The sequence below is a fragment of the Centroberyx gerrardi genome, chromosome 1 (genome assembly GCF_048128805.1).
Source record: "Centroberyx gerrardi isolate f3 chromosome 1, fCenGer3.hap1.cur.20231027, whole genome shotgun sequence".
Lineage (NCBI taxonomy): Eukaryota > Metazoa > Chordata > Actinopteri > Beryciformes > Berycidae > Centroberyx > Centroberyx gerrardi.
In genome coordinates, this window is record NC_135997.1 from 24,893,228 (window position 1) to 24,917,105 (window position 23,878).

Consider the following 23,878-nt stretch of genomic DNA (forward strand, 5'->3'; position numbering starts at 1 on the left):
TGCATGAAAACATTGTTCTGAGCATTGCCTTGCCACTTAGGCAACCATTCCTTTGATCAATGGCTATACTAGTCAATCGTTTTCACAATCTGCTACCTGATCTGTTTCCAGCAAGGCTTTGCCATATAGCCATTAAACATGTGAAGCTTTACCACACATTAAATACATTTTCACACATGCATATAATTGAGTTGCATTCTACCCCAGATTTAACAATGCAACCATAAATCAACAACAATATATAACAATATATTCAACATTTAACATTAATCCAAAAGTGATGATTCTTACATAAACAGGGTAACTTTTCCAAGATGAGAAGTTTGGAAGCTGTTTGTCATAGAAGGGAGACAAACAGTCATGAGAAATGACCCAAGCCTTGCTGAGCTGAAAGTCTTCTGTGTGTAGGCGTACCGAGCAAACATCCTCAATGAGAGTTTCTGATAGAAAGAAAACTTTGCCAAGGTCAACTTAGCATTTGTACTTTCTGTTTTAATGTAATGTAATACTTTATTGATCCCCATGGGGCAATTCTCTTTTCAATAAAGAGTAGGTAAGAGTGCAGGGTTAGCTACAAAACAGCACCCCTGGTGCTGGTAGGGATTTATATTGACTTGCTCAAGGATACTTCAGCAGGGCGGTTGTTGGACAGGAGAGGGAGGTTGGGGGGTTTGGCTTGGACCCAGGTCATCTGGTTGAAGGACGGGCTGTCTAACCACGATGCCACCCTACTGGCCAAAGAGAAGAATATAACACTCTTAACAGTTTAATACAACAAGGAAAATTCAGAAAAAAGGAAAACACAGAGCAAAAATACATAGCTGTAATGCAAAGTGGCTAAATATATCACTAGCTAGATCCTGTACCTAGACAAAAAATAACAAGAATAAAATTTAACAAAAATGTCAGATGAATGGAAGCCTAAATGCAGACCGGTGCAGGACTGTGAACTCTGCTTTCTCAACATTTTCTATAAGCTTTGACTTTCTATTTGAAAAACAGGAGGACATTGTAGCAAAAAATCAATAAAGAGAAATACCTCAAGAGTTCAATTACGCCCCTCACCCTAAACCCCACCCCAGCCCAACCCAATGGCACAGAGTGGCCACAGCTGGCTATTGATCTTGTTTGATGAACTGAAGGCTATCCATGCAAGGGAGTCTATATGAGAAAAACAAATCTAATATGTAAACACCATTTTGAAAGGACAGAATTTGTGCTTTGTTGTTAGATATAACTTGGTGCAGAATCACATGACAGTCAGGCCACTGTAGGTGGGGTGATTACTACAGTGGATAAAACCTCTCATCAGAACTGTCATCCTTACATATTCTCACATTGTGCTACTAGTGAGTGAAATTAAGTTAGGCTTACCCCATTGGCAGATTTTTCCCCTTGTTTAAAGAACAGACTGAAATACAGGATGAAGGTGAACATTTTTTGCAGTGCAGCGTCCATCCTCAGTGATTGACTGCCTCCCTCTCCCTCCCCCTTCCTCTCTCTCTCCCTCCCTCCCCCTCCCTCCCTCTCCCTCTCCCTCTCCCTCTCCCTCTCCCACACTGGGCTCCGGCAGCTGCAGACGCGCTTTCACTATTCCCACTTTCTCTCTGCCTATCTGCTCCACGTAGCACCTTGCACTGAAGCACTGAATGATCGTGGATTAATTTTGCATTTGCCTTTTCAACCAGCCAGGATGAAAGCCCAGTTTTTATTCATTTTGCCCACCTGTTCCTTCCTTCTCTTTCTTCTGTCCGGTGAGTAGTTTATCATGAGATCTTGGTACTTGTTGCGTTACAGTAGCTGTATTTCCTAGTAATGCCAGGCTTAAGGAAATAATGACAAATTTGACATCCCAACTGTGTGGAAAAAAAACAATTGCTGGAAGAAGGTAATATGAATTGGTTTATAAATTTAACATCTCCTGCCAGTCAGGGTTCTGTGACTTAATAAAAAAAATGGCAATTTATACAAGAAAGCTTTTGTTAAGTTGTTATTGACAGGTTGGTTATGTTTACATTCAAATGATTAATTTAATATAGTCCTAATATCTGCGATTTCTGAAACATCAAGATAGTAAATGATGATATTTTGATGAAGGATGACTAATGGGTGTTAGTCTCATACCTTATGATAAAGCACAGCATGTCATTGCCATTCACTTTTGAACCTCTTGTGAATGTAATATGTTTTTCTTGACTGTCCTGCTGCCCTTTCTGTTGTTATTCTTTACATTGTGGGGAGTCTAACCTTCAAAGTAAATCAAATCAACACTTGAGGGGAAAACTCTCAGGTGAAAAAGTAATCCAATCTGTGATTTACTGGAAAAACGGGAATGGGAAAACGGGAAAAATCTGGAGTCATACACTGCATCCCTATATTGATGAAAACTAACATGAGTCATCTGGATATTAGTCATACTGAAAACAAAAATAGTCATAACCAGCTAAAACAATCATTGCAGTGGCATATATAATTTTCTGACCCTCTTTGCTGTGATTCAGGAGGCACCTGTTCAGAGGCAGAGCACAAGCTTTTCACTGTGATATTCTCCAGCTACAACCAGTACATACGGCCAGTGGAAAATGTGTCTGACCCAGTCATTGTGCAATTTGAGGTGTCGATGTCTCAGCTGGTGAAAGTGGTAAGTAGCCTATTATACTATGCCATTTCAGTGTTGCTAGGACAAATGCCCCCACTCTTCTATTTCCACTGGTTAGTGTCTATAGTATCTGTGATGCATGGGGCTGCTACGCTGCTACCTCACCACAGCTTAACATATATCACCTAGCTCAATGAGCAGCCACGACCTGAGAGGACGACACAATGCATAACATGAATGAAGCACTGAGTGTGGAGACTCTGAGCATTCTCATAAAGGAATGTGCATCGGTTCATGGAAAAGCTCTCAAGAAATATGCTTGTGTGTCGATTCGTGGACCTGGGAAAAATAAGTAAGACAAATCTCAGCTATGGCTTTGTCTCATGATCTTTAATGATAAAATTAAGTGAAGAGGTGGGAGTGGTTGGGGTACCATCCGACACACCTGAGAGTCTCCCTGCCAATGCACAGTAGCTTTGTAAAGCTGAGCTTAAGTCAAAAGGAGCTCGACACAGAGAGGGGCTGCGTGGGCGTTTGATTGGCCAAGACAAGATGGGAAATGTCAGCTGTCTGAGTACCACGCTCTACCCCTCTCAGTTAAGGCAGCCCCCATCGCTCAATCACTGCCACTTCAGATGAGCACCCCTGGATGTAACGGCGTGTTTTGGCTGGAGCTGGCTGAGTGGAGATTGGCTGAGCGGAGAGACGGCTCTCTCACTTGACTCGGACAGCTCCAGAGCAAATTAAGATAATTAAACAAAAAGGCTGGCTTTGGACAGGGAGGACGGCTCCATTCACATAATGAACAGCCTTATTATGGCAAATATAATGACAGCCACTTACATGAGGTGGGTCAGTGTGCCAGGTTAAGTCATATCACATCAGTCCCTGTGCTTTTTATTTAGTCCCCCAACTTTTTTTATTTTTGGACATTTTACCCTTTTCATTTGCATATCATTGTGCATATTATTGCCAAAGCAGCTGCCTTTATAAATATTATGCAGTGTCAGTCAAATTGATTTACATTATTTCTAGTATTCTATAAGCAGAGGAAAAATATGTTATTAAACTTCCACGGCTAATAGTATAGTATTTCACTATGTAAGCAGTAGTACCCACAAGGTGTATTCTAGACAATTTGAATGGCCCATGTGGGGTCAGAGACACCTTGCAGTTCATCAGAATCCAATGTTTTCCTTGGCATAGTATAAGCAATCTTGAAAAAGAGCTTGGTAAGTATCCAAGACTCGTCTGGGTCTGAAGATGACACAGAGATAGAGAATATCTTATGTTCCCCTGAACTCAGCTGATCTCGGTGGCTCGCAGTGCTGATGGATGACCATTATTTCCTCCTCCAACCCAGATTCAATTGGTATGGCTCAGCCTGCGTCGATTACAGCAGGGCTATATGAGCTCATTTAGAACATCAATAGCTTATCAGCTGGGCTGGATCAGCCATCATCTCACAATTAGGAATTGTGGGGAGGGCCACAGGCTCTCTGGGCTGCGTGAGGTAGTCAAAAGGGGGTGTCAGTGTGGCCTGGTGGTTATAGAGACCGTCCCATAGGTGACAGGTTTGATCCCTACGACAGCCAATGTATCCATCCTTGTTGGAGTGTCCTTGAGCAAGACACTGTTGTAAGAGGCTGCTCCTGGCTGCCCCTGCGTTGCTGACCGTCTACAAAATCATGCTCAAACAACCTGAGGAAGAGGTGCTACCTTAAATTAAGTGACATGGAGGTGACAAGACAACACTCTTGGTGAAAAAAAAAATGTCCAAGCTTTAATTGTACATCATATTAAAATGCTTGGATGCTTTGGTCCAACTGGACCGTCACCAGATCTGAACTAAAACACCAGGTTTTCCTATTTTTATATGATGACAATTAAAACATGATTAACAGTTTTTTTCAGTGTTGTGCCTCGTCTTCCCTCCACGCTCCTGCACTCCAACCCATTTGGGGAAATGAGTCTATGTGTGTCTCAGAGGGCTACGCGAGGAAACAAATTCCTAATTACGCTGTGTCTAATGTGATTACTGTAGTGCTATAAAATTCCCACTCCCCCCAAAAGAGAATCCACAACAGGCTGTCCTGTGGCTTTCTGCCCACATGTGCTTACCGGTAGCTCTCCAGGAGACTGAACGGTCACATGAATGGTTAATGTTATGCACTGGGTCATGAGATTGGTTCACTCACGGTCCAAGTCACACAAACCTGACCCTTCCCCACGCTTTCTCTCCCTGCTCCCATCCCTCTGCTCCAGCTTTACCGCTGAGTTGTTAGTTTAAAAGTTAAGGCTGACTGGCTGGAGCTGGAGCGGCCCCCTGGCTCCAACTGTCATGTGTGGTATGTTTCAGGGTTGGAGGACTCAGGTGTTCCTCTCTGAATCCTCTCATCCAGGAAACAGAGGTCGGACCCTGCATCCAATCCTCGATGGAGGATTGGATGATCACCTGTGACAGCGTTCCAATTGTTCTGTCTAACTCAAAAACATTAATTCAATCCTTGTAATTTGGTAAAACGTTTTCATTAAGGATCAATTCTTCTTTATTCTCAGGATGAAATCAACCAAATCATGGAGACAAATCTGTGGCTGAGACATGTGAGTTTACCACCCATCCATCACTGAGCATGCCTATGCAAATGGACCTTGAACAAGGTCACCAACTATGGATCCAGCCTTCTGTCATACATGATTCTTCTGGGCTAGACTGATAGGTTGAATTATTCATGTGAGGAAGCTTTTTAAACACATTGATCTTTGTGGCCCTAGTTTTTTTTGTTTTTTTTTCAAACATTCTATGAACCAAATGCACATAGAATGCATGGGCAATTTTGCATTGTTTGTAAAATAAATCACAGTGGTCTAAAGAACATCATACTTGTCCAAATGGCTATAAAAGCCTCTAAGCGTCTCCTACAATATACTGAAATAATATCAGCAGTACTTTGAGTGATCCAGATTCTCCCTGAATGAACCTCATTTGTATTTCATAATCATATTGCACGGGGCTACAAGGAAAATAAACTAGTGCCCATACCAGTGCATGGCTTGATGGTTTTGTCACTTAGTTGGTCCCACATGGTGCCTCTACTGCCATGATGCATGGCACAGTGAGCCCATTCTGAATCAAATGAGGCAGGGCAGCTCTCCAGGCCCGTATTACAAGCACTGCGCAAACACTCACATCTGTGCTGGAGCCACCATCATCTTTGATAACATCATCATCTTTTTTGTTTTTATATACATATTTTTTTGGACATCATCATCTCTTTGCTAAAGGCCCAATCTGTAATTGCACTTTAGTGCTGACCATTGAAACACTATTTCACCCTGCTACTGCTTTGTTTACATAGTGATTTAGACATTTCCTGATTAAGATATTTTTCACTCTAAATTTTATGGTCCAAACTTTGGATTCAGAGACTGTAGCATGTAAAATTTTCCACCAAATGGTGTATCTTAGCATGTGACAGGTAAATATGAGTATGACAGTAAAACTTTTGTTCACATTTGTAATGTTTGTAAATAAGGGAGTAAAACAGATATTTTTACTTTGTTACGAAAGTTCCAAAAATATTTTCCCTCTACAATTCAAACTCTCCAACAATATAATTAAATACACCCAAAATTTAGATGCTCATATAAATTCAGCATGCTTACAAGGACATGGCCAGTGAAGATATTGCCTCCAGCAAAATCAAATTAACATTTTATAGAAGTATCAAGTCACATACGTGATTGATGTAACTCAAATTAAATATTTATGATCATGGCTACTTTATGACCAGAAAAGAGTGCAACCTGTGTGCTATACAGACAAAAGCTACTTTTCCCCCTGAGATTTGCATCCCTCACTGGCCATCCAAATCGTACAGTGTGCTGTAGACACTTCCTGTTTCTTAATTAAGTGAAATTTTTACAACTCTCTGAGGTAGCTCTACTATTGTTGCTTTATGAGCCACATGAGGATCAATGGCTGCCCTGAGGAGAGGGTCAAAAATAGTGGCCAACAAGTCCATAAAACACACTATAAACTATGGTCTATTACATCTCCTCAGACATATAAACTGCGTTGAGTGTGGTCACACAGTACTAGATGACTTGTTCTCACTGTTTTTATGGGGGACATTTTAGAAGAGAAAGTGTTTAAAATGAGTCAAAGTAGTTTTTTTTATACTAAAAGATAATCACCAGGAGGAAACAACTAGTACACTCTTGGTTTTATATCTGGTTTTATGTCCACTGTAGCTCTGTAAAGCACTTTGTGACAAATGCATTGTTTAACCATTTATGGCTAATTGTGGGAGTTAACGGGGTGGGAGTAAATCCTTGTTCACGTGCGCACAATTTCAAGTTGATTGAGATTTATAAAGGGAAACTGGCGCACTGGAGGGCATGCGTAACTTTTATACATCACAACATTTTTTGCCGTATGCAGGTTAGGGTTAGACTCCGGACTTCTGCTTACGAAGCCTTTTAGTGTGGAATCCACACAAGGTTTTATACATGAGGCCCCTGATCTATTTGCTCAATGGTCAACTGGTCCATTTAGACTAAAGAAATGCACCCCATGTCCTAATGTGCCATGTCCATGCCCTAGAATTAATCAGGGCAAATTCTCAACACAGTGGTTTGAAAGTAGAATGTGAGATGTTGTATTGGAACCAAGTGTTAAAATGATAGGCAGATGAATATTAAGCCTTGTGAGCTTACCACCTGCAGGATAGGGGTCAGGTTCAATGCCTGTTAGGCAAAGGTCAGGGGTGGAGTAGACCTAGGAATTGTGGACCTTGGCAACAGAAACTGGCTCTTGGCACATGGAACGTAACCTCTCTGGGGGGTAAGGAGTCTGAGAGGTAACAATTAAATATAGTGGGGCTCATCTCATGAGTCCCTGGCTGGCTGCTGCAAAGTTGTAGTTTGTCTGTAGTAACTCTGTAGTTTGTCTCTAGTCATATCAGTTTGGTCACTTCAATGCGACTAAGACTTGGGGAGAACAAAACAGCCTAAAACAGCAGTTTGGTACTCAGCCTTCTAAGAGATGGTGAGAGAGGTGCTGGAGGAGGCTACACCCGCCAACTCCATAGTCCTACTAGGAGATTTCAACCTGATTTATAGACCCAGTGGCTGATGTATAGACCTGATGTATAGACCCAGTGACTGAGTATAGACCTTATGTACAGACTGTTCATGCAATGTCCCACTGGTTAGATTTAACTACCAGCCATCAAATTGTAGTTACACATTTCGATTGTGACCAGCATTCAAATCCAATTTTGTACTGTACTGTACAAAACAGTGAATGAGCACAACTTTTTAGATTCAACATTTTGGTTGTGTATGCAGAATGTAGGGACCTTCATTTTCATTTTCTTCATTTTTAGTTTTATCAATTGAGGTGATAGATTTCCTCATACTTTGAAAGGGTTTTATTGCCAATCATTAAATAAAACACTTTATGAGTAGTGAAATATCATTGAATCGAACAGAAAGTGAAGTAAAACAAATTATGAAAAATATTTGCAAATAATATTTTCTCTATATCTCTATAATCTTCTCTCCAAAATGTTAAAAACAAGATGTTTGCAATGCTGTCAAATATAAATAAATCATTCTGCCTTGTTTTCAGATCTGGAATGACTACAAACTCAGATGGGATCCCAAAGATTTTGGAGGTGTAGAGTTTATCCGAGTGCCATCCAACAGGATATGGAAGCCAGACATTGTGCTGTACAACAAGTGAGTTCAACAAGAAATTCAAAAGCCTGGCTCAACAACTTTATTGGTCGTTGGTTGCAATTACAACAAAGATTTGAACACTGAGTACAGGGTTGCTACACAGTGACAAGCTATCATACCAGTCTCCATTGACATGCTCGTTTTATGTGCAAATCCATGGGTTATTTATGTTCTACATATTCTTAATGGAGTGTACGTGAGGAACATCAGAAAGTGCAATTTGATGATGAAGCCACAAGGCATCTTTTTTGATTAATGTCCCTGTGACACAATAGTCAATTGTTTATATCCTTCAATCTAATCTTCAATGACTCATCTGTCTGCCAACCTCATTCCATCACCCTGCTCTCTCTCTCTCTCTCTCTCTCTCTCTCTCTCTCTACTGTCATTCCACAGTGCAGTCGGAGACTTCCAGGTGGATGACAAAACTAAGGCCCTGCTTCGTTACAATGGTGATGTGACCTGGATCCCTCCAGCCATATTCAAGAGCTCCTGCAAGATCGACGTCACTTACTTCCCCTTCGACTACCAAAACTGCACCATGAAGTTTGGCTCCTGGACCTACGACAAGGCCAAGATTGATCTGGTGCTGATTGGCTCAACCATCAACCTCAGGGACTTCTGGGAGAGCGGCGAATGGACGATCATTGATGCCCCTGGTTACAAACATGACATTAAGTACAACTGCTGCGAGGAAATCTACACGGACATCACCTACTCTTTGTACATCCGCCGCCTGCCTCTTTTCTACACCATCAATATGATCATCCCCTGCCTCCTCATCTCATTCCTCACTGTGCTGGTCTTCTACTTGCCCTCAGATTGTGGAGAGAAAATCACGCTGTGTATCTCGGTCCTGCTCTCTCTAACTGTGTTCCTGCTGGTCATTACAGAGACCATCCCCTCCACCTCGCTGGTCATCCCCCTGATTGGGGAGTACCTCCTCTTCACCATGATTTTTGTCACTCTCTCCATCGTCATCACTGTTTTCGTGCTGAACGTCCACTACCGCACGCCAAAGACCCACACTATGCCCTGCTGGGTGCGTAGTGTGTTCCTGGGACTGCTGCCCAGGGTGATGTTCATGACCAGGCCGGAGAGAGACCCGGAGGGGGTGGCAGTGGCCGGTGCTGTTCAGTCGCTGCATTCTAGGCCCTGTGCCATCCATTCATCAGGTACTCTGCAAAAGCAGCATAAACCTCAGGCCCTGGCCTCCAGCGTGGTGTCCAGCCTGGCTCACCGCCAACGGCTTTTCATCAGTACAGAGCTCTCCAACCTCAACAACTTGAGTGGAGACCCGGCCAAAGCTCCCGGCTCTGGGCTCCTGTGCCGCGAGGGCCGTTGCAACTGCTGCTGGCACCAGAGGTCCACCAAGCTACCTGCAGACTCCGGGGGAGGGAGTGGAGGGCTGGGCAGCCTGGGGGCCTCCTGTGGAGGCGGTGCTGTTGGGGTTGGAGGGGCCGGTGGAGGGGGAAGCCCATGCTCCAGCTCAGAGTCTCTGGATGGAGGACTAATGTCCCTGTCGTCCCTCTCACCAGAGGTCAGGGAGGCTATTGAGAGTGTCAAGTACATAGCAGAGAACATGAGACTACAGAATGAAGCAAAGGAGGTAAGTACATTCAAACAAGCAGGGGGGCATTTTACAGGGGACAAAGGAGGAAGGAATCCCATGGGTTAGAACTACAGGGATCCACTTTGTTTACTATCGCTTCTAAGGCATTATAGCAACTGTAGCAATAGAAAATGGAGTTCCATGTCAAAAACTCAATATTACAGCATTGAAAATGTATTTTCACTTTGATCCTCTCACAGGTTCAGGATGACTGGAAGTACGTTGCCATGGTGATCGACAGGATTTTCCTGTGGGTTTTTGTCCTAGTGTGTATCCTGGGAACAGCTGGCCTCTTCCTCCAGCCTCTCTTACTTGGGGAGGACATTTGACTCAGTTTGACAAAATTAAGACTCCAGACTCTTTGAACTACACAGCATTATACATTACAAATGCATTCTCTCCATGATTCAGACTGCAGATTTGCAGATTCAATCCAAAGCCAAGAGGAAAAGATAATTGTATCTGGCAAAGGTTGATGCCAGTGGTTCAGTGTCTGTTTTCCGTAGCTGGATGTTTTTGTTTGCCGGAACGGTTTGCAGAGGACTCCCCTATGCTGAGGACATGGCCAACAAACAATGGCAAAGACTAAGACCAATTATTTTACTGTGTACAAGAGAGTTTACAGTAAATGGTAATACGTACAGTTTCAAGGCTCCACTTAAATAATTGGATGAAAGGGTCTATACAAGGATACCAACAAGCAGCCTAAGAAACATTTGCAGGCTAAAAGATTGTAATGTTTGTGTTGATAAATAACTGATTTATACATTGATTCATTTTACTGAAAGTTTTGAAAACAAACATGTACATAATTCCACACTGGGCAAAGACACACATACATTCATAAATGCAACAATTATGCTGCAAAAAAGTTCAATATTTCAAGTTTGTAATATATAATGGCCATTATGCTCTATAAACATGTAAATTCCACATAATTTCTTCTTTTAAAAAAAAATGTATATGCCACTTGAAGTGCCAAGTCATGCTCCAATGAACCAGAATGTCATGGGAAAAAGGAAAATGTATTGATAGAGATAACAAATTCTTTAATATTAAAAGATGCTGTATCCTGTATTAACACATTTCTGAGAACATATCAACAATGCAATGATGCTGACTGTGTTCAAAGGGTGACATCATGTGGTCATTTAGTGCTACTACAAATGAAAAAAAGGCTTTCTGACAGTTGTAAAGGAATATATCACACATTTTTCATCAGTCTATATTGTTGCTGTTTCTGTGTTTTGTTTTTGTTCTTTTCCAGTTAATCACAGCTAACAGTTAGCTTCCATGCAGCAACTCAATATGCTAACACATCCCCAGTTGTAAAATTATATGAAATAGCAGACATTACTTTAAATGGATCAAGTGCATAAAGACAGTTGCCTTTTGATATTGAGACCATTACCTGCCCCAAAGTGCAGTGTCTTAACAATGAAGATATCATCCAGAACTTATTTGACCATATACATTGTGGGGATATTCACATGTGTTCTGAAAGCGTTTGATGTGTAAATGGAAATTCACCCATAATCACAAAAATTACAAGTTTGTTTTACTCCAGTATTTATGTAATAAATCTTCGAAATATGTGTATAAAATTTTTGCATCCAAAGATCAGACAATGAATGACAAAAAAAAAATGTATCATGGATTGGAACCTTAAATATATAATCAGTGTGGAAACCACTGGATGTCAACATCAATCTAGCAAGGTGTCCTAATGGCAAAGGCATTTTATGTGCTTGCTGTCCTTTGACCTCTAAAGAGCTCTATTTGTTAAATGATAATTTCTTTGAGGAACCAATACATCTCTCTTGATAAACGGAAGCAGCAGCAGCAGGATGTGGACATAATTACAAGGGGGCCACTGAGAGTCTGTGTGTATTACGTTGTTCCACATCCTCTGTCCCCCCTTGGAGCTGCCTCAGCTTATTGGATCACAATCAATATGGAGAGCCAGTGATGAAGGACCTCATTAGCATCGTCTCTGGTCCTCATCTCATCTCTGCCTCTGGGCCAAAGGACAATATTCTGCGTGCAACATCATCTGCAGTGTGTTCCTCTAAACATGTCAGTACTGGCTCTGCACTGGTCCTAGCCCAATGCATAGAGCACAGCACTGATACTGCCAGAGTTAAATGCCACATCCTCCTCCTTGGGACTGTGATAACACTGTATGCACTCATGAATGAATGGCATATCTTATATTATTTATTTCCTCCGATTGTCTTTCATTTTGCTTTAGCTTATACTGAGGAAAAGGAGTTTTACAGTGAATCACCACAGGAGAAGGGGATATCCTGATAAAATAGAGCATAAATATAAGAACTAAAATGTTTTAGATAGTGTGAAGTAACTATGTAAAGAAATGTCATCAAAGACGCTGAATCTACAGTAAAGATACACACGAAGAGGTGGGGCTATGTGACAGAAACATACTCATCTCCTGCTCATAGATTCCCATACTTACACCATGTTTTTAGATTGCTGGTGAATCTGCTTTGTATTTTTTGTCAGCTTGTCATGTTGGCCATTTTAACTTTGTCTCTTCTGTGAACAGACTGTCAAATGGTAAGGATCATGAACTGAGTCTGGTTGAACTGCTGTTGTCAGTATGTCAATGATTCACATTCTACTACTAAAAGAAATCAGTGCAGATGGCAGGATCTGCGACTACAGGGAAACCAAACCCAAATTAATTGAATGCTGGCAGGGAAGCACAGACAGATACGAGCTTCCTGTCACATCTGATAAGAAACCCCTGGCTAATGAATTTAATTAAAGCTCACTCAGAAGTCGTTTGGCTGAGCTGCAGGAGATCTCCTAAGCAGATACTGTATAAAGGACAATATGGTCAAGCTTCTCAAGATATCAGTCAAGGTTTTGTCTGGGACGTGTTTCTTTGTGTCTCTTGAGGGTTTAATTCCTGCTAAAACTGCCATGCAACTCAAGAGAGCAACGTTACATATTAACATACTGTATCACACCAGCTGAGCCAACATAGGAGTAATTGAAAGGTTTCCCTCCAAAATATTATCCATCCATTTAGGTGGAAAAAACTGTTATTGTGCAATGCTCCATATTTCAAAAAAACACAGATGGTTGCTTCCTCTAAACAGTCTATGTTTTTCAAGCAAATGTTTTATGATGGCTTAAAAATATTACCTAGTGACTTTTACTTTCATGCCAACAATCATTTGCTAAAAGCAGACATTATTTTTTTTTTAAACTTGATATTTCATTTGTAACAAAACTCTTCAGTTTCCACCAGCCACCACAAATGACGTTTGGTTAGTGTCGTTATATTTGATGACTGTTTCAGCACAGCGTGCAGGAAGTTGTCAATTATACTTTCCTCCGTTTCCACTTTGAGCTTTCTCTTAGTTTCTACAACATTACTGAGAACCTGAGCTTATTATAGCACGTTACTTGTGGCAAACAAAGTATGCTGTTGAGTCAGTCTAAGGGCCTCACATTGCATATAATCATGAGCATCATCACCCTTCTCCTGTGTGAGTATTTTGACTACAACATTGAACTATGAATTGTTTTAATTTTAAACAAAATGTGGTGTGTTAAGTTAAAACAGACAGGATTAATTTTACTTATTTTTTCTTTAAGGCACTTTGGCAAAAGAGGTCATAAGCCAAACTAACGGTGAGCTAAAGTTCATTCATCATTAGAGTTAACTATGGATATGTGGGTATATTCAGCATTACTCAACATAATGAACAAGTAAAGTGTCACAGAACCTAAAACACTATATTAATCTTCTATGACTAGTGCATTGTAACATTTACTAATACTCTGTCTCTCTCTATTCCTGCCAATCAATATTTCAGATATTTTCCCTGCAAGGATCTTGACCCCAGAGAAAATTGTACATGAGGACAGTGACCTTACAGTAACCTGCAGCACATTCGGGTTCAAGAAACAACCCATAACGGTTCATGTTTATTTGTGTAAGGATAACCTCGGAATCAAGGAACAGATACAGAGAGAGCAAGAAACTGATACGACTTTCACCATACGCAGAGTTGAGACCAAACACAGTGGAAATTATAGCTGTGTTTACTCCAAAAATGAATATTCACCCTCTGACGTAACCAAGAGAGGAGACAACATGATTCCAATTCTGGTGATGGGTAAGGATCTTCTTTTTAGTGAAATGCCATCATTGTGTGTAGAATATAACAACATTGTATTTTACAGGAACAAAACTTTGGAGTTTTTACACAATTTTGGATGTTATTCAAGCATCTTCTCAGCGCCTTGTTTATTGTCATTGACCCAAGCAATGCTTCTCCATTCTGTTATGTGGCAATGGACATTATGCTGTATATTTTACTACGGACACATTTGACCATTTATTCCTATCAAAGCATATGACAGTTTCATCACTCTCTATTCCTTTTCTCCCTCTGTCATGCAGCCAATTTTCTCCCCGCAGACATTTCAGTAGCTGGACCATCCACAGTCAATGAGGGAGAAGATACTGAATTCAGATGTACCGTTTCAGACATCCTGCAAACACCCTGTGAGAGTCACCTGATTCACTCTTACCTAAGCAAAAATGGGACCATAATCCAAGTGCAGGCGTTTAATGTGACGCGGATGGAGGCAACTTTCACCATCCAAGGTGCCATCATGAAGGATTCGGGTCATTACAGCTGTGTGGTCCTGCCATCAAAATGCATCCACAAGCAACTCTATGGAAATAACAATGTGTTTCTTCATGTCAGAGGTGAGGATATCAATCACTGAGTACATGATACAATTAAGTTTTGCAATAAAATGCAATAAATGCGTTTATTGCAAACAGTAGGTATCGGAACAAAACTTCAAAATTGCGTTTTGCCGCAGGAACATTTCTCTCTGACATGTCTGTTTTGCTTTCCAGTGAATTGGGTCAGCCGAGTGATTGTCACTTGTACAGTGATACCCCTGATGTTACTGTTGGTTCTGAGTCTCATATGGTGGCTCAACAAACAAGGTCAGGCGATGGAATCTAAAGGAAAATACCAGATTTCATATATGTTATTGTTGTAGTTCAAGACATTCGAATCAATATTTGTGAACATGAGCAACTCCCAAAGGTTTTTTTTTTCTGGTGATAAAGGTACATTGTTTGGTCAGAACTGATAACACTTATGTTGAATAAAGTTTATATGGATATAAAAACACAAAAATATCCTCTGGGGCCATAAAACTCTGTGGAGATCCAGATTTTTTATGTTGATAACACCACAGGTACAAGTCTTACTTCTCCTATTTATGCAGAGGAATATATAATAACATTTATGAATTCTTCAGTTGAGTGGTATTCCCATGTCATTTTTATTCTTTATGACACTAGCTTATCCACTTCCAAAAATGTGCCAAAATATGAGCTTTAACATATACTGTATGTGTTTACCATCACTTAGAAATGATGTTCACTCTATTTTAACAGGGTACTCAACTTCGTGCAAACAATGGTGAGTTTTGAACAGACTTGAATGTTGTGAAATGTCAATACTTGAAGGAATACACAAACTTTTCAGCAAATAAGCTCTTTGATCAACTTACAGTCATGTGACAAGAAGATTAATTGTAGTTTCTCAGTATTTTGTGTGCTACAGCATTTCTCCAGATGATGCAAAATTAGCATCCAACATAGTAAACTAAATACATACTGGACACACAGGTGAATCTGCTACTGACTAAAGAGCTTACTGTATCTGCCAAACACTCTGTGTATTCCTTAAATTGTACTTTTTTCTAGTGTACCACTCCAGCAGGCAAATAATGACATGTTAGAGGAACATCAGAGACAGACAGATGGAGCATACAACGGTATGTTGCAAACAGAAATACAGTAAATGCATACTCTGTGGATGTTCTAATTCATTTGTATATTACAACTTAGAAAGCAAACTTGATCTGGTTAAGTTGTGTTCTGTTTTACTGCTAAAACTCATCTCCCAAGATATACACTCACTACACAAAACATTAGGGACACTTTCCTAATTTTGAGTTAAAGCTCCTTCTTCATCCTATCTCCTCCAATTAATCTCACTTTCATCACTGAAGTGGATAAAAGGTGAAATGACTAAAGGATCGTAGCTTTTACCTGGATTCACATTTATTCATTTTACTATCTCATTTTTTAATTGTCAGGGGAAACTTTCAGCTTGGAGGAGGAAGCGGGGTAAGGAATATAAATAATTGATAATACTAATTATTACTTTAGCATTACTTTTGAGCACATGGTGAGGAAGGAATATTTTAATGTGTAATATCAAACAGGTATCATAATACCATAAGAAATAATGAAATATGTTAAATAATGAAACGGACTGAATTCTATTAAATGTAATGAAAGATAAAATGGGTCGGCAGACAAAATGCTATTGACTGTTCAAACACATTGTTAAAAAGGATGTGTCATTTTCAACACATCCACTTGGCTAGTTTGGGACGACACGTTTGTGATACTTTTCAACACATGTGTATCAATATTTTCTGCTGCTGACATGCTGTATATTTATTGAAAACAGTACACATGTGTTTCATCTAAAACTAGACACAGATGTGTTGAAAAGGACACTTTGTTTTACACTCTAGCTTGTGGAAACGGAAGAAAACTCTGTATCACCTTTCAGGTTTTTATTGGATACATTTCAACCTCCTTTAACTAACTATTCCACATTGTCTGAATAACTGTACAAGTGCCTATGACAATGTTTTGTTATGCAATAAGTTTTATTGGAATTGCTAGTGCTAACCAGGCCTGAGCCTGTGTTGATGATCTATACAGCAGAATTGTTGATATAATGGCATTGTATTTATTACGTGTGATGAATATATTTGGTTATAGTTATTATTATTGTTCAGCTGACTGATTCACTGACATCATTTACCTCTCAGGTATCAGAACATTGTGATTGAGGAGGACTCTTTCAGTGGCAACAGTGAAGCAGGTAAGTGACGACCCCCACCCTCCCCATAAAGCTTTATGTTGTAATTCCACTGTGTGGTTAGCTAGTGTTCAGTGTTGTTACTGAAGCAGTGGAAGTTTGTTTTTTCTTCCTGCATTCTGTAGGGCATATAAATGACTTTAACTTTCTAATATGCAGATGAGAATGAAGGTGTGTACCATAACATTGATGAAAGCTTTGCCTACTGACAAGTTTTGACTGACAAATTTTGAATTCAGAAGGTACTGTAAAATTTATAGTTATTATCAAATGCAATACTTTTGTACACTGTAGATATAAAGGCCCAGTTAGCATGTCCACTCATGTACCGTTTTTTTTTTTTTCGTTTTTTGGGGCGGGGGTTAGATAGAATCTTTTGGGGTAACAACGTTGTGCATACTATATTTCATAAGTCATGTTTGTTTGTTGTGTTGTTCAAGGCAGGCCAAGCAACACTCTGACCACAAGGCAACATGGGCAAAATGAATGAAGATGATCAAACATGATATGTTACAGTTACCATCTTAGAAGCTGTTACACAGCACGATGCTGCCTTTTCACTTCACATCAGAGGTTTTTCTATTTGTGTGAGCGATGCGCATCTTTATTTGTGGCAGCAGGCCTTTGTCATGCACAGACGTGACTGACAACAGTGTGTGGCTGACTCTGTCTCACAGGAGCTGTCTATCACAGAAACTGTCATGTAGACCGGTAAACAGAAAAGGAGCTAAGAATAAACACATATGAACCTCAAAATGGAGAATGCGCTGGGCCTGAATATTTAACTGTCTGTCCTTTTTGTCCACAGACGATGCAGCTGCAAGGCCCAGTGCAGAATGTTTGTATGCCAAGTCATTCAAAAGGAAACACTCCAGATCCCCCCAGCACTGACCACCTGATCATAGTTACCTACTGTTCATTCAATGCACAAAATAATTGGACGCCTTCCTATGTTGCACCATCATTTTTGCTCAATCCACAGTCACAGCTGTCTGAAGAGAATACGGAAATCTCTATGTTTAAAATCAACGGTAGAGGAATTTTTCTGGAACTGTGGTGGCGGTGGAACATCTGTGCTCTGTACTATCACAGACAGCGATGTTCCTAGTAGTCCTGAAGAAGAAACTGCTTCCAAGCTCATTGTACAAAATATTAGGACCATCTTCCTAAAATTGAGTTGCACCTGATTTTTTTTTTCCTGAACTCCTTGTGGAAGGAGGGAAGCAAAAAGAGAATTTCCTCATGCATCACATTTTCACATGGATACTTTATTCATACCAGAAGGGAAAATTCACTTTTCACTTTCCCCCCTCCACAGGGAGGACAAAGTGCTTGAACTCTGCGTGAACTCCGGTCCCCCACTATGTCATCCAGGTCTCAACTGCCTTAAGGCTTAAAAATTCCTCTTGAACCCGTCTCCTCTCCATTATCTGAGTCTTGGTTGAAGTGGATTTTACTGGTGAAATCAGTTAGATTCTTGTTGTCAGCCTATTTAATGAAAAGTGCATGTGTGTCTAATATTTTGAACACTCAATTCTTTTTAAATACTGTAGGCGCTGATGTTGTGATTGTGTTTCTTCTGTATTAAACATTGTAGAAAGCAGCACTAAGCAGAAATCTCTCTCTCCTCTCCTGTAGATACTCATAAATAGCCTGATGCATAACAAGTTTCCTTCTGACACATGACACTGCTGTCAGATAAAAAACATGTATTTACAAAAATCTTTTTTTTTTTAGGAGGGAATGCTCATTTTCTCATTGCTGGCAACAAACCTCTTAAATTATACAATGGCTTTCTAATAGGTTTCAAAAGCACAAGGGCCATGGAACTACTCAGTCACATAAATGACTTCATCTTAAACATGTTTCTTCAACATGCTTCAGCATCAAATGACATTATTATTTTAATGTGGTCTTTCAGACTTGTGGGCATTAATTAGACATGTCGATTTTTATTTCAATTGTGACCAGCAATTTGGGTAAAAAAAAACAGAAAAAAAACTCTCACTTTAAAGCCTCTCCTTCCTCAGAAGGGAGAGGCCAACTCAAAGTTGTGTTACATACTGCAATCACTAGGGGGCTCACTTCACAAAACTATATACTGTATATACAATATATGTCTATATATAAAATCAAACTATGTATGAGTCACTCTGGATAATACCAGTATTTCTACATTACTTTTGATGTTGAAATTTATGAAAACAATTTCAAATGCATATGAAGCTTTTGTTGTGTGACAAATCAATCAATCAGCTCATTGACATCAATCACAATGCATAAAGCAAATAACTTAATAGCTCCAAGCTATAACTCTGTGTGTGTGTGTGTGTGTGTGTGTGTTTGTTAATATAACCAGATTGATGGATTAGTATAAATTCTGAATTTCTTGAATGTCAAATCATTTGTGAATTGTCATATCTCAATCATACTTGATTACATAGAATTCAAAGAATATGATAAATAAAAATATATTATAAAAATAGTATTCAAATTGGCTTTTGGAATAGCAGAACCCCCTGGAGAAAATAGTACAAAAGGCTGAAGCTGACACCAAGATAAGTCACATATTTGCGTTGGATTTGGATGCAAGCACAAAATTTGTGCGTAAGAATAATTTATTAATGAGGCTCCTGATCTCAGTGAGAGATAATTGCAATGGAAAAGTCCTGAGGCTTCATTACAAAATATGTAGTATGTCGTATATAGTATGTATATGTATGTTGTAGTATGGTATATGATGGTATGTAAATCCCTTTAAGACTTGGCTGTGATAAAGGGCTATATAAATAAACAAGACTAGACTAGACTAAAATAAAATCCTAACTGCTCATCCTATCTTATCTCAAAAGCCATAACGACAAAAATTGCCATTACGGAAACAAAGCCTAAATCCACCAATACCATCCTATCTTATCTTTATTTCAGGATAGCCAAAAGTGCATTAAGTAACTGTTATTTGTTAACTGTTATGATCCCTTATTGAATCCATATGTTAAATCCAAAGATGTTATTTAAAGCCCCTACGTGTAGAATATTTAGCTCAATATATTATTCCCAAATACATTTTGATAGTATAGTATAATGGCTTTAGACAAATGAGACCATCACGGTGAAAATTGGTTTATTTTATGTGTTGCTTTCTAGATTTTTATTCTATATGTCCCTGTGTCAGGTATTATTTGGCGGAAATGTGTGACTGACTTACGGCACAATGTAGGAGCCTCAACCAAAATATGATGTGATGTGATGTGATGTGATGTGATGTGATGTGATGTGATGTGATGTGATACGATACGATGTGATGTGATTATGATGTGATTGTGATGTGATGTGATTATGATGTGATGTGATTATGATGTGATTATGATGTGATGTGGTGTGATTATGATGTGATGTGATGTGATGTGATTATGATGTGATTGTGATGTGATGTGATGTGATGTGATGTGATACGATACGATGTGATGTGATGTGATGTGATGTGATGTGATGTGATGTGATTATGATGTGATGTGGTGTGATGTGATGTGATGTGATTATGATGTGATGTGATGTGATGTGATGTGATGTGATGTGATGTGATGTGATGTGATGTGATGCGATGCGATACAATACGATGTGATGTGATGTGATGTGATTATGATGTGATTATGATGTGATTATGATGTGATGTGATGTGATGTGATGTGATGTGATGTGATGTGATGTGATTATGATGTGATGTGATGTGATGTGATGTGATGTGATGTGATGTGATGTGATTATGATGTGATTATGATGTGATGTGATGTGATGTGATGTGATGTGATGTGATGTGATGTGATGTGATTATGATGTGATGTGATGTGATGTGATGTGATGTGATGTGATTATGGTATGATGTGATGTGATGTGATGTGATGTGATGTGATGTGATACGATACAATACGATGTGATGTGATTATGATGTGATTATGATGTGATGTGATGTGATGTGATGTGATGTGATTATGATGTGATTATGATGTGATGTGATTATGATGTGATGTGATGTGATGTGATGTGATGTGATGTGATGTGATGTGATTATGATGTGATGTGATGTGATGTGATGTGATTATGATGTGATGTGATGTGATGTGATGTGATGTGATGTGATGTGATGTGATGCGATACAATACGATACAATACGATGTGATGTGATTATGATGTGATTATGATGTGATTATGATGTGATGTGATGTGATGTGATGTGATGTGATGTGATGTGATGTGATGTGATACGATACGATGTGATGTGATTATGATGTGATTATGATGTGATGTGATGTGATGTGATGTGATGTGATGTGATGTGATACGATACGATACGATACGATACGATACGATACGATACGATACAATATGATGTGATATGATATGATATGGGTGGAGAGTTGTCTTTGACAGCTGATGCAAAGTTCTACCACTAAGGGACTCAAGGGGTCGCTAAAGTCATCAAGTTTAAAATTCTAGTAGCTTTAAGGGGAGGAGACATATTAAAGAATGATCATTGAGACATGGATTGTGCAAAAAAGTAGGGTAAAACAAAAACATTATGAAGGTGTTCCTACAATTAATATATATTAATCCTTCCTATAATTCTATTTTATCCTATAATTACCCTAATCCTACCCTTCCCATACTACCCTAATCCTATAATTCTAAATCCTATATAGTAATCCTCCCTATAATTAATATAATCTTTGCTCACTGTATGTGTAAAACCAGCAACATACACAAGTCTGATAGACTATTATAGAAAAAGACATACATACATATATGGCTTACCAACTGGAACCCTGACACTCCTGTCTCTGTTTTCTCATTTTGTGATGATTCGATAGTGTGAGATTGCCATGTTTGCTCTGTAGTTGCCCGCCTACTGTATACTTTGCATATTAAATTGTTTATTTTCAATATATGATATTGGATGACCTGCTGTATCTGACAGGGTGGGCTGGAAGGGGTTGATGTATGGTTTGTGCTAGCTTTTGTACTGTAAATAGAACAGTTTTGTGTCTTTTGATGACAGCTGGGTAAATGTCATGTCACCATCACTGTTACACACAGTGTAAGTCGCTCCAGATGACAGCATCGGCTAAAATATGAATATAAATGTATTGAAATGTGATGACTAGAGCAGTGGGAGGTGGTGGGTATAGCTCATGCTTGTTCTGGAGCCACAAGGTGCAAAGATCCATCCATGCACAGAAAGCTTATGTTGTTAGAGTGGTAGAGTTGTGTTAGTGTTAGTGTTAGTGTTAGTGTTAGTGTTAGTGATAGTGTTAGTGTTAGTGTTAGAGTTAGTGTTAGAGTTATTGTTAGTGTTAGTGTTAGAGTATGCCAACATAGAGTGCAGTCTAATGGCACAGGTCAGAGATTAACTTTCAGTATCTGACCCCACCATCACATTTAGAGAGGGAGAAGGTAGAGGAGAAGAAGCCCACTCTAAATAAAAAGCCACTCTTTCATTTTCCTTCCTTTTAGAACCTTCTTCACTCTTTTTGAAAAAAAAAAAAAAAAAAAGTAAGAAAAAATAAGTTTGAAGGAGTTCCATACCAGCAAATTAAGAATAATTTCTGAGCATTTAATTACACATATAAGGTTATTTTAGGTACCTTTTTAGACACAACCCTTTTCACAGGTTCCCGGATAAATATAGGGAGAAATTTACACATGCTGTATGTCTTCCAAGCAATATTAGGAGGGCAGCTTGTTCGATTGAGGCTATCATAATCATTCATTAGGAACAAGAATATCAAGAATGGTTTTAGCTAAGCTCAGCTAAGCTCTTTTAGTCACCCTATCAATAGGTTATTTCAAGCAGGGGTTTGTCATGGATTAATATTTGGTTCTCTTATGGTAGCAATCTGAAGAATCCCCAAAGGTTGCTCAAAGGCTTTTTAATTTTACAAATATACAATGTAGAAATCTCATACTTGTACCTATAGCTTTACATGCAATTCTCAGTTGGTATTCATTTATCTTGCATACAACACACTCAAAAATATTAACATTTCTCCTAAGTATATTATACAGTACAATATTATCAAAGCTCCACACATGAATGAAGAAACAAAAATAAAAAAATATATATAAATACATGAACCTAGTATTTGTATGCCACTTTTGAAAATAGGGTTGCAAAGTAAAGGGCAGTAGAACAAAAACAAAACAAATAAAACAAGGAATTTCACAAATTGAATTCCAAGACATTCTGGATATTGATTTTTTTTTTCTCCCCTCCATACAGCATCTCTGGGTCCCATAATATGCTGTCATGGAGGCAGGCACACAAAGAGAGATAGAGAGAGAGATAGATAGAGAGAGAGAGAGAGAGAGAGAGAGAGAGAGAGAGAGAGAGAAAGGGAGGCAGCATGTAAACAGCTGTAAAGGATGGATAACATAGAAAATGTAATATGAATGCAAGGTAGAATTTGTGCAGCAGGGCTGCCTCTTTCACGAGGCTGTGGAGAGGCAGTGAGGTGGCTGCAAGGAGGGGACGGCGATGCCTGCCTGTGATTAGTGACCACACTCCTCTGGGAGACTGGGGAAAGCGGGAGGGGGGGAGAGGGGGTGGGGGGCCGGGCTGGCTTTCTGAAGGAGGAGGAGGAGGAGGAGGAGGAGGAGGAGATGAGAATGTGTTGCCTGCTGCACATTTGGAGGCAGCAGGGACTGAAGCGGCATCTGTATGAGGCAAGGGAGAGAACCTGCACGGAATGGAGGAGCACTAGAGCAGCACTGTCGCTGTCGTCAAGACTCCCACCACCACCCTGGATTGTGTGTGAATGGCAGAGACTCAGAACAGGTGAACATATGTATACATGTATGTATGTGCATGCTTGTATGTGACGCACGCATGTAATCATTATCCCGCCTTGTGTGTAAGGTTAGTAAGGTGAGGAAGGCGTGTATTTACTTGTGCAGAATGTT

At 39.6% G+C, this 23,878-nt stretch overlaps 1 protein-coding gene across 1 annotated transcript; it reads left to right on the plus strand.

Moving 5' to 3' along the window:
* The first annotated feature begins 1,693 nt into the window (after positions 1–1,693).
* Positions 1,694–10,285, plus strand: chrna3 (cholinergic receptor, nicotinic, alpha 3). The gene is made up of 6 exons (XM_071894347.2): positions 1,694–1,754; positions 2,502–2,641; positions 5,159–5,203; positions 8,235–8,344; positions 8,741–9,953; positions 10,157–10,285. The coding sequence occupies exons 1-6, from the start codon at positions 1,694–1,696 to the stop codon at positions 10,283–10,285; spliced, it is 1,698 nt and encodes a 565-aa protein (XP_071750448.1).
* Positions 10,286–23,878: the final 13,593 nt, after the last annotated feature.

Coding starts and splice junctions, on each gene's coding strand:
- chrna3 (XM_071894347.2), top strand. CDS start 1,694: ATGAAAGCCCAGTTTTTATTCATTTTGCCCACCTGTTCCTTCCTTCTC. Junction 2,642..5,158: donor TGTCTCAGCTGGTGAAAGTG/GTAAGTAGCCTA, acceptor CTTTATTCTCAG/GATGAAATCAACCAAATCAT. Junction 8,345..8,740: donor GACATTGTGCTGTACAACAA/GTGAGTTCAACA, acceptor GTCATTCCACAG/TGCAGTCGGAGACTTCCAGG.